The sequence below is a fragment of the Candoia aspera genome, chromosome 2 (genome assembly GCF_035149785.1).
Source record: "Candoia aspera isolate rCanAsp1 chromosome 2, rCanAsp1.hap2, whole genome shotgun sequence".
Taxonomy (NCBI): domain Eukaryota; kingdom Metazoa; phylum Chordata; class Lepidosauria; order Squamata; family Boidae; genus Candoia; species Candoia aspera.
In genome coordinates, this window is record NC_086154.1 from 131,846,994 (window position 1) to 131,857,611 (window position 10,618).

The 10,618-nt window shown below is 46.8% G+C and overlaps 1 protein-coding gene across 1 annotated transcript; it reads right to left on the minus strand.

The window, feature by feature from the left end:
• Positions 1 to 2,415: 2,415 nt before the first annotated feature.
• On the minus strand, positions 2,416 to 3,505 carry TMDD1 (transmembrane and death domain 1). Its single transcript, XM_063296568.1, has one exon. It carries the CDS (start codon positions 3,364 to 3,366, stop codon positions 2,488 to 2,490), a length of 879 nt encoding a protein of 292 aa, XP_063152638.1. The 5' UTR covers positions 3,367 to 3,505; the 3' UTR covers positions 2,416 to 2,487.
• Between the last annotated feature and the right edge of the window lie 7,113 nt (positions 3,506 to 10,618).

Here is a 10,618-nt window from a genome sequence, read left to right on the forward strand (position 1 = left end):
TATTTTAATCTATATATTTCTGAACTGCCCTGACAAAGTGGATAACCAAAGTGCCTGTCAAAAAATGGAGAGGCATTTCAGCCTGTGAGAGATTTTGGATGTTCGAATAGTTAGAGGAATATAGATTTAACTTAGGGTTGAACAGTTGACCCAGCAAAACTTCACTCTCCCACACACTGATGATGTTACCTAGCCTGGTAACAAAATGTCTGCAAGAAAACAACCAAGTTCAGAGAACACCAAGAACCCAACCATTTTATGTGTGCTACTAACTAGTACTTCGGGGGGAAGGTTGTTGAGAAGGTGGTCAGCCTGCAGCTGATGAGAACCCTGGAGGAAATGGATTATCTAGACCCATTTCAGTCAAGCTTCAGGCCAGGATTTAGTACTGAGACAGCTGTTTGTGCTTGTTGATGACCTGTGGCAGAGCCGGGATGGTGGCGTCGCATCCATCCTTGTGCTCCTTGATCTCTCGGCAGCTTTCAATACCATCAACCATGGTATCCTTCTGAGCCAGCTCTGTGAGTTGGGAATTGGGGACACAGTTTTATTGTGGTTCTTTTCCTTTCTCAGGGCCGGTTCCATTCAGTGTTGGTTGGTAGGGAGAGATTCCCCCCCCTAGGCCTCTCATTTGTGGGGTGCTGCAGGGTTCTATACTCGCCCCTCCCCCTCCTTTTCAACATCTACATGAAACCGCTGGGTGAGGTCATCCACTGGTTTGGGATTCTGTATCATGAGTATGCTGATGATACCCAATTATATGTTTCAGCTCTGGGCTGGCCAAGTGAGGCTGTCAAGATTCTGTCCCAGCACCTGGAGGCTGTGCAGGTTTGGATGGGGAGGAACCGTCTCTGACTCAATCCTCCCAAGACTGAGCAGCAGTGGGTGTTTGGACCGCTCAGATCTGAGGATATTCCAATTTTGACCTTGGATGGGGTTGTACTTCCCCTTTCAAAGATGGTGCACTATTTGTGGGTCTTTCTGGACTCACAGCTATTGTTCAATGAGCAGGTGGCAGCTGTGGCCAGGAAGACTTTTGCCCAGCTTCATCTGGTGTGCCAGTTGCCCCTTTCCTAGATTGAGGGCCCTTCAGATAGTACTCAAGTCCTAGTCATCTTGTGGCTTGACTACTGCAACACACTCTACATGGGGTTGCCCTTGAAGACAATCCAGAAGTTTCATCTGGTCTAGAATGCAGCAGTACAGGAGTATTTAAACTTGTGTCAGGGGCTTTGCTCATACTTTGGAATACAGGTAGTCCTCGACTTACAACCATTCATTTAATGACCATTTGAAGTTACAACAGTGCTGAAAAAAGTGACTTGCATCTGGCCCTCGCACTTATGAACATCACAGTATCCCCGCAGTCACGTGATCACAATTTGGGCACTTGGCAACCAGCTTGTATTAATGATAGTTACAGCATCCCAGGATCACATGATAGACATTTGCGACCTTCCCAGGAGGCTTCCAACAAGCAAAGTCAATGGGGGAAGCTGGATTCACTTAACAACTGCAGTGATTCCCTTAACAGCCATGGCAAAAAAAGTCATAAAATTGGGCACAACTCGCTTAACAACCGCACTGCTTAGCGATGGAAGTTCTGGTCCCAATTCTGCTCCTAAGTTGAGGACTACCTGTATCTTCCTGGAAAAAAATCTGTTCAAAGCAAAACCGCCCCCCCCTCCCCGTCCATGAGATCTTACATGAACATTTGGCTAGTGTACTTGTGGCACTAGGCCAAAGTCAGGATTGTAATGCACTGGGAAATCTCTCTACATTTGTAGTGGTTGCTTTTCATAGCAAGCTGGGGGCACGGGCAGAGTATCAGCCAATTGTGGTAACTATATAGAGAAGTGTTTCTCAACCTTAGCAACTTTAAGATGCAGGGACTTCAACTCCCAGAACTTCAACCTCAAATCCCATGCTGGTTGGGGGGTTCTGGGAGTTGAAGTCCACACATTTTAAAGTTGCTAAGGTTGAGAACCACTGATGTAGAAGAATGAAAGGGCAATTTTGCCCTAATGGACTGAGCAACAAAGTGAATATTAGCAAATGCAACCTATCATCTAAAATGGAAGACAACTGCATCTGCTAAAATCCCCCAGTATAGAGCATCTACGTCTACTGGTGTCCTGCCCACCTTTGAGGCAAAAGCGGGAGGCTGGTAACTGACAGGAGCCTTTGGCAAAGGGAAGAAAGGATTAAAGCCAAGGAGACTGCTCTACAGACTGTGCAGGCCAAGTGAGGAACTGAGGAACGCCCACTGCAGGGAGAGGTGGGAAATCACTCCGGCAGAGAAATTAACTGCCAGATTGGTGAAGCTCTTCTTAGCGCCCCGCCCCTCGTACCCAAGCAGAGCCAATGACGTGGCTCAACCTGGGAATTCTATCCTGTCGTGAAGAGAACTCCAAGTGTGCAAAATAAACACGCCGGCTTTATTGTTTCCATTTTTGAGAAGAGAAGCCGGCTTTGACTGGCTACGGCTTAATCCAAGGTTTCTTCGTCCTCATCTGCATCATCGCCTGTCTGCCCGTCGTATTTTTCAAGCTGCTGAAACGTGTAGTAGACGCCCCCGCGGCTGGTGGGAGGAGGGCGGAAGATCATCGCGGGCAAAGGCTCCTTGGTCGAACGCGCGGAGTCGGGGCTGCCTTCGTTCAGGATCCAGACAAAAGAGTAGAGCGCCAGCGCTGCTAGGACGAAGGACGTCAGGAAGCCGCTGAGGACCCCCGTCACCACAGGCGTGGCCCATTCAAAGAGGCTCCTGTTGTAGGGCGGCAGCGGCTTCCGCTCGATGATCAGCTCCAGGCCGTCCCGCTCTCCCTGCTCGAGGTGCGCCGCGGAGCCCTCGCCCTCGCCTTCGCGCCGCTGCCGGCCTTGCGCGTTCCCCTCCGGGCTCTCCTCCAGGAGCAGCGAGGAGGTCAGGTGCTTCACCGTCTGGTGGTACTCCTCCACGTTCTTCTTAATCTCCAAGTTCTTGTCCTGATTGAGGTTCTTGCCCAGTTCGAGCGAGACGTCGGAACGGCCGATCAGCTGGAGCGCTCGGGACAGGCGATCCCAGTACATGGTGTCGCCCTCCGTCTCCAGCCAGTGCCGCAGGGTCTCTTTGCACTGGGCGGTGGTGATGACGTCCCGGCGGCGACGGCGGCGGTCAATGGGGTTGTTCTTCTTGGAGAGGCGCTCCAGCTCGTTGTTCACGTTCTCCTCGGGGCCCAGGAGTTTGAGGTGGAAGGCCTGGCACTCCTCCGGTGAGAGGAGTTCCGAGATGCGAGCCATCATGTGGGCTCCGATGTCGTCGGCCACCGTGTCATCGCAGAAGGCAGGCAGCGCTAGCAAGGAAAGAGCTAGGCCGAGCAGAGGCAGCATTTGGAAGACTCTGAAAGACGGAAGGGTTGAAAATGGAAGGAAAGTCTTATGTTTGCTTGCAGGGACGGCGGCCTAGTCTTTCTCCCTGTAGCGGCCTTGGCCTGAGACCCTGGCAATAACTCCCAAAGCACCAGAGCCTCAGCATATATGAAGCAAAAGAGAGAACAGTACCTCTGGACTTACACAGACCGCCATTTCTAACCTGCAAGTTAAAAGGTGGCTTGAGTCAATAGTGACAGACACCCAGCTACGTATCGTGTAATGTCATAGAGCTCATGCAGAATTAGAGCTTTTGTAAAGCTCTCTCACATATGTAGACCCCTTATCTGAGTTTTCTTTGTCAATAAAGGTGGGATAAAAATTAATTAAATAAATAAAATAAATGACAATTATACCTTATAGGCTATTATTTATATGTGTGTGTGTGTGTGTGTTTAATGAGGAGAGAGTAACATTAATTTGCCTCTCTTGCTCCCTCTCTCTAGCACAATCTTCCAGAAATCCAGTTATGTTTAATGAGAATTCTTTCCATCATGTTTACATAGGAATATAAGTTACCGGCAGGTGGCAGCATCTAGCTTGGTTAAACTTGTTGCCCCTGTGCTATCTGTGCATCAGAAGGCCTCCTTCACTGGATCAGATGTGTTGGATCAGGGCAGAGATGTAGAACATCTATTTTCCTTTCCTTGCTAGTTCAAAAAGTATATATTAACACAAGGGAAAAAATACAAACGTGCCCAAGCCTCTCTGGAAACTGCACGCTATCCAGTGTGATCATACAATAAGTGTGGAATAACTTGGGGTAGCTTGATAACAAAAGAATGGCACTCTGTTCATGGCCAGAGGAAAGAAGCATCCTAAGCAAACTGTGAGGAAAGTACAGACTAAACAGGAACCCTTCTTTGGTCTGCAATTGTCCTCCTTTGCCTGTAACACTCCTCTGATGCCCTTGGCTGCATTCTCACCCCCCACTAGACTAAAATATGCTGGGCCTAATTTGAGGGCCTGTGTGTTGTACAAACCTAGTCTGTGGTTAGTTAATGGTTTGGTGTATTGTACTAACCCAGACAATAGATTTACTTGAGGAAATTGTGGCATAGTTAACTATAGAACTACCATGGGATGTGAACCACAGTGTCTCCTTAATTTTCTAGAATTGCCTGTAATAACTGCCTGAGGTGTCCACCAATTTAATAATGAATTTCCAATCTGTTTAGATCAGGGGAAGTGATCATGTTGAGGCTCCAAAATGCAACATTCAGTATAAAAATACCAGAAACTGAAATAATAATATGTCACAGCCTGCACAGTTTGCAGGCTGAAAGTGATGAGAGTTAAGATCCAACACAGGGAGGGCTCAGGTTGGGAAAAGCTGCTCTAAATTTAGGAATGAATATTGCCGGTTACCTGATTTGACTTCCAGAACAAGGGGAATTTCTTGGAATAGTGTAGAGCATTTTCTGTGGAATCTTAAAACCTCCTTGAGCATATGATGTCATAGAGAGCCAGCAAAGGGTTCTGCTTCCGTTCCCCCTCCCCGGAGAAGGCCTGATCCATGGGGTGCTGTAGGCTATACAAGCTGCTTTCCAGATTCACTAGTCAGCTTTCCCCCCAACACAGGTGATCCATGAGGTAGCAGAGGCCACTGGTTGAAACAGAAGGACCCTGCTTCACTGGGCAGTCCCTATTGCCATGGGGTAGTAAAGGCTGCCCCCTTCTCCTGCCAGCTTGGGGGAGTGGCAGGGAAGAGGGGAGCCAACCAGGTGTCAGGTACTGGGAGGTATTGTGTGCTGAACTCTCTCTCTCTCTCTCTCACACACACACACACACACACACAGCAACTGTTAGCTGTTTTCCAGGAGGCTACTTTGAAAGAATGCTAAACTTAAAAAAGATTTTTAAAAGATTTTAATTTTTTTTTTTTTAAGCTAAAAAGAATGTTAACCAGTTCAGGTTGCTGTTGGGAAGATCATTGGATCCATGAATAAAATCAGATTGACTAACCACTGGGGTTGCTGACTTTCTGGGAGGCTCCTTCCCATTTCCCCTCACTACCCCCCCCCCCCATCTCCTGTTAGCCATTGCTTCAGGCTGTGGACTCCCCCATTCAAAGGAATCAGCGGCAGCTGATAGATGCCACAGATGGAGGCTTGGGTCCAGAAACAGCAAAGAGAGAGTTGGCTCTCTCTCTCTCTCTCTCTCTTCCCTTTATCAGATATCCACACACACCCCTTCCCCCACCGCAGCCCTGCACTGCCCTCGGTCAGAAGCCTGGTAGGCACAGGCAGAGGGCCAGTTTGAAGGAACGCCACTCTTCCGGTACCCAAAGCAGAATGGGCCTGCAAATCAGGATCCAAGGGGGCGTGCCTGCTGCAGCCCAAATTAGCCAATAGGTGCCAGGCTGATCCCACCCTGTGTGCGTCATCTGACTGTGATACCAACAACAGGGACAGTCAAGTGTCTTGGATTGGCTGGCTGGGGAATTCTGAGAGTTGAAGTCCACCCATCTTAAAGTTGCCAAGGTTGAGAAACACTGCCTTAACACCTGAACAATTAAGACTGACTTAAAGCTGCTTCTGAGATGGGTTGGGGATGAGTGGAAGGCAACCTCATGAGCACATGACAGGAAAAAAGAGGTTGCTGGGGCTTGTTCATGATGTGGCTAAGTGCAAGTGAGGAAAGGCTGCTTTTTTGCATCTTGTAATTCTGTTTGGATCAACAGATGGCAGCACAACTCCAATAATTAAAACTCAAAAGAGTTTGCTCAATAGCCTTCACTTTCATTCAGGAACATCAAAAAACTTTGCTTCTGGTCCTGAATTAGCGCTCTTTCTAAAGAGATTTCCCCTTTTTAATACAGAACTGGAACATGATGGTCTTCAGAGCAAGCCTTAATACCGTAGGTGCCAAGTTGCAGTTTCATGCTTTTAATATACTAGCTCAAAGGGTGGCTTAAAATTACAAGTCCCATCTTTTAAAATGAGCATTGTTCAACCAGGCTGTTTTAGGAGCCAAATGCAGAAAGACTAGAGGTAGCAAAAGCTTTATTTGCTGAATTGCCGTTATGCCAGATTGTTATAAAAGGCACAGGAATGGGATTGTTGTAAAGTAAAATATAAAGTGTTGACTGTCCCACAATACTTTTTTTTTCTGTTATGTGTTTCATTCTTGACAGTCATTTGGGCTAAATCATTGACTTGCTGTTTGTAAGGGTGGACTGATCTTCCCAATGAAAATTTGATTTGGTCCCATTGTTGCTTGCCTTTTGACAAGTAGCTATAATTTCCTATGGATATGTTTAAGTGCTATTTTTATGCAGTGAATCTATTAAAATGGGGAATTAGAAATCTGTCATCTGCCTATTAACGTTTTTTAAAAGAGTAGTTAAAGGTTGGTTTGGGTTACCTAATAAAGGGGTAAAACATAGGAGAAATAGGAGAAACAGTCACAGTCCATTTTTTTAAGCAAGGAGCTTTGTGCTGGCAGCATGGGTACACATGTCCAGGTCCATGCTTCTAACAATAGTTTCAATTTTTAGAACAGCTTTCCCTAATGTGATGCCCTCCAGATGGGTTGCACTGACTTATGTACTAGGAGTTTTTTCACCCGATGGTATTAGATGATGAGTGGCTATTTAGGGTCTGTGCCTCAGAAATAAATAAATAAATAAATAAATAATCATGTGAGATAACCAAACCCTCTGGTCATCTTTGCTTCCGAGTGTGATTGAACCATTTTAATGTAGAGGTATATGGTAGCCTTCTCCAAGCTGGAGCCTTCCAGATGTATTGGATTACAGTTCCCCTCATCCATCAGGCAATATGGCTTTGCTCTCTGGGGATGATGGGCATTATAGTCACTGGAGTGCTACAGGGCAGCAGGCCAGCCCCTAAGAGAGTAGCCCTCTACATGATTGCTGCAGATTGAAGGGGATTCCCTGTCCCTGCATTTGTACATAAGCACACAGCCTGCTCCTAGAATACTTGGATTTGTGCTTCCCTCCTGCAGTTTTTGAAAATTCAGATTGCCTCCTTTCCCTAATTGTATCTTTGTACAACTCTTTCTGGAGAAGTCTGCTGCCTGGCGAATAACTAACAAGAATGGAACACCTTCCCCTAAAACCTCCCACAGGCCCCTTAGAAATGCACAGTGGTTTCATTGTTCCCAGTTAGGAATACCCTTAACCCGCCCCCCCTCCTCTTAAAAAAAGAAAAAGAAGTTACTGCCTAGCTGTGGAATGAAAACAAATCATCTGCAGTTGGTGACTGAGCAGGGAGGCCCACGAAGGGCGCTCCTCGTTCTTGTTACATTCATTGATTCCAAAGGGCCGAAAAGACCATTTCAAAGCCGCTTCTCTGACTTGGACCAAGAAAACATGCTCTGTCCTCAACTGCAGTAAAGGAGATCTTTCTTCTTGACCCACCCAACTTTGGAAATGGCTTTAGCAAACTCTCCGGGGTTTTCCCATCTTCTTCTGCAAGCAGTGCGGATAATTTCCAGAGGCACAATTGGGTGTAGCACCTTGAAGGCAAATACATTTATTGAACCATAGACTTTTGGGAACTATAGTCCACTTGTCAGATGCACTGCAACACACACACACACATTCAGAGAGCTGGGATAGATGATGGCAAATAGTGCAGGGGGTAGCAGGGCATGAAATGAAGATGTGCAATAAGTACGTAATCATTGCCTATTGACAGAAGTCATTAAAACAGTTCTTGGATGTAAAATTTGTGTATTGGAAAACTGAATAACTCATGCACGGTAGTGTGAATAGAGACTTTTGGGAACAGTGTAAACTTTCATTCCAGCCCAGTTCTTTCACAGTGAGATCAGTCTTCGCCCAAGGATGGCTAGATAGAATGGTAAATTGACAGCAGGTTTTGTCATCAGCAGTTGGATCCATACATTGTAGATCTCGCCAAGTTGGCAGGGCCGTAACTAGGGGGGGGGCAAGCGGGGCTGCACTGGGGAGATGCCAAAATGAGTGCTGAGGGGCACCAAAATGGGCACGGAATCCATGTTTGCCCCAGGTGACACAGGCCCTAGTTGCAGGCCTGCAAGTTGGCAAGTGGTTTTTAGTTGTCAAAAGCTCTCAAGTGGTCCACCTTTTGAATTCCCTTAATTTCCTCGCTAGCAGATGCACAGCATTCGGAAATGGGAGTATATTTTGTGGCCCCAGGGGAATGTATTCCTACAGGACCAGATATCTGGATAGCATAGAGACACATGCCTTGGGAAGAAAGCTGAAACAGCAGTTCACTACACTAAGCAGAAGGTAGCAGCCAAATGTGGGCTACGTTGCTTCAGATTGCAGGTAGGGATGTTGTGGTTTTGAATGCTCTCCACATAAAATGTGGCATGCCTGCCAGAGACTCAGAAACGCTATCCTGGTCTGCCCACTGCTGCAGCTGGGATGGGTTCAGAATTCTGTCACCTCATTCTGTATAATCAGCTTTTTCCTCTGGCAAAAAGTAGGCTACTAGAAATCATAAATCATGGTTTATAAACTATATAAACTATAGTGGCTGGGTACAAACAATCATAAGACAAAAATCAAGGGAATTACATTATGGTTTCAGCACAAGCTGGGAAAACATAATGAAATGTTCTATGGCTGCTGCCTCCAAAGCTAAGTCTCTCCCTCAGAACCAAATTAAGCAGTATTTTCTTGCCCTCATGCCAATTCACTGGAGGTTATTGTCGAGGGACCAGGAGAAATAACGCACTCATGGCAGGGGCCTGCTCGGGAGATGCACAGGAAGATGCGTGTGGCTAGCAGCCTCATGGTCCCAGGGCTCTGAATTACAAATGCCCTGATCTTGCACAAATACTACCTTTTTGCTGTGAGATTGTGCTTAGGACCCGCAGCACAACATTCTCAAGGAAAGCAAGCATTTCCAGCGAGCAGGTTGGTCTCACTGACTAGGGCTTGTGTTCAGGCAGGTTCGTTGAAACCACCATGAGAGGATGTGCCACCAGGGGGCAGCAGCAGCAGCAGCAGCAGCAGCACTCTGCCACCTTTCGTCCTCTGGTTCTCTATTCACAGGGAGCAGTGAGTGCCAGGGCCTTTTTCCCCCATCAGGTCAGAATACATCTGAAGAGGCTATAAAAAGAGAAGCCAGCTTGAGTTTTCAGCAAGCGGAAGCCCAGCTTTCTCTGAACTCTCCATTTGGTATGAGATGCACACATCCCTCTTCTCATACTTCAGGCAGACCCCTTGTCTTTTCAAATAAAATGAAGCAAACAATCACATGTACCTGAATTATTTAAAGCTAGTTTTTCCAATGCATCCAAAGAGTTGTGAAACTGCTCTGGCGATGGAGCTAGGGGTATCCGTTGGTGACCTCCTAGGTGCTGGTCAGCAGGCTTCTTCCACAGACAGATCTCCACTCTACCATTAAAAACATGCAAGTCCAAAGCACCTCCACGTGCAGCATTGGCAGGGCTCCCCAGTCAGTTCTGCAGTCCAGTGATCCCAGATCGTTGTCTCTGTTAGCAGCTAAACCCATTTATTTCCAGCTCAGTATCGGTGAAGAATCACAGCAGGGTCAGCTTTCTAACAGACGCACTGGACAATGGGGAACTTGGGAATGGGCCTTTCCCCACTGGTGGGAACTCTTGCCTTACCTGCCCTTTCACCATCTCCTGTCTCCCCATGAGGCCACACTGTGGTGCCTTCATAATGCTGCCTTAAAGCTTCCTCTCACTGCAAATGCTCATTTTTTTCCCCAAGGTACAAACCACTACACACAGGCTTTTGCCTTCTCCCAGTGGTCAGCTGGAGGCTGCACTGACTGCCAGCGGCTTGGAAAAGTTCCTGAGGTCTGTGGGAGCAAAAACTGGCTGAAGACACCTCAGTCTCTTTTAAGATAACTTTTCCATTTTCTGACCTACATCAATATACAGGTATGTAACTATAGTGAATAATTAGATTGGAAGAGCAAATAAGTTTGGTGAATTTCCCTGCTAATGGTCTACTTAGGTGTGTCCTTTTAGAAGAATAAAAAATGCAGTAGGGTTGTAATCTTAAACATTCTTACTAGGGCTGTCCAACTCTGTTTTAAGTGGTATTTTCCAATCCACTTGGAAGAAGCCCCTTAAGCAGAAGCTCCTTTCATGTGGCCTTTCTCAGACATTGGCTGGTCTCAGGTTAATAACTTGATCTGCCCAACAATTACTCAGAACTGAGCTGCAGTATAATTTGAACCGACTGCCCAGCTTTTCTGTTACCAAAACCAATTACTCA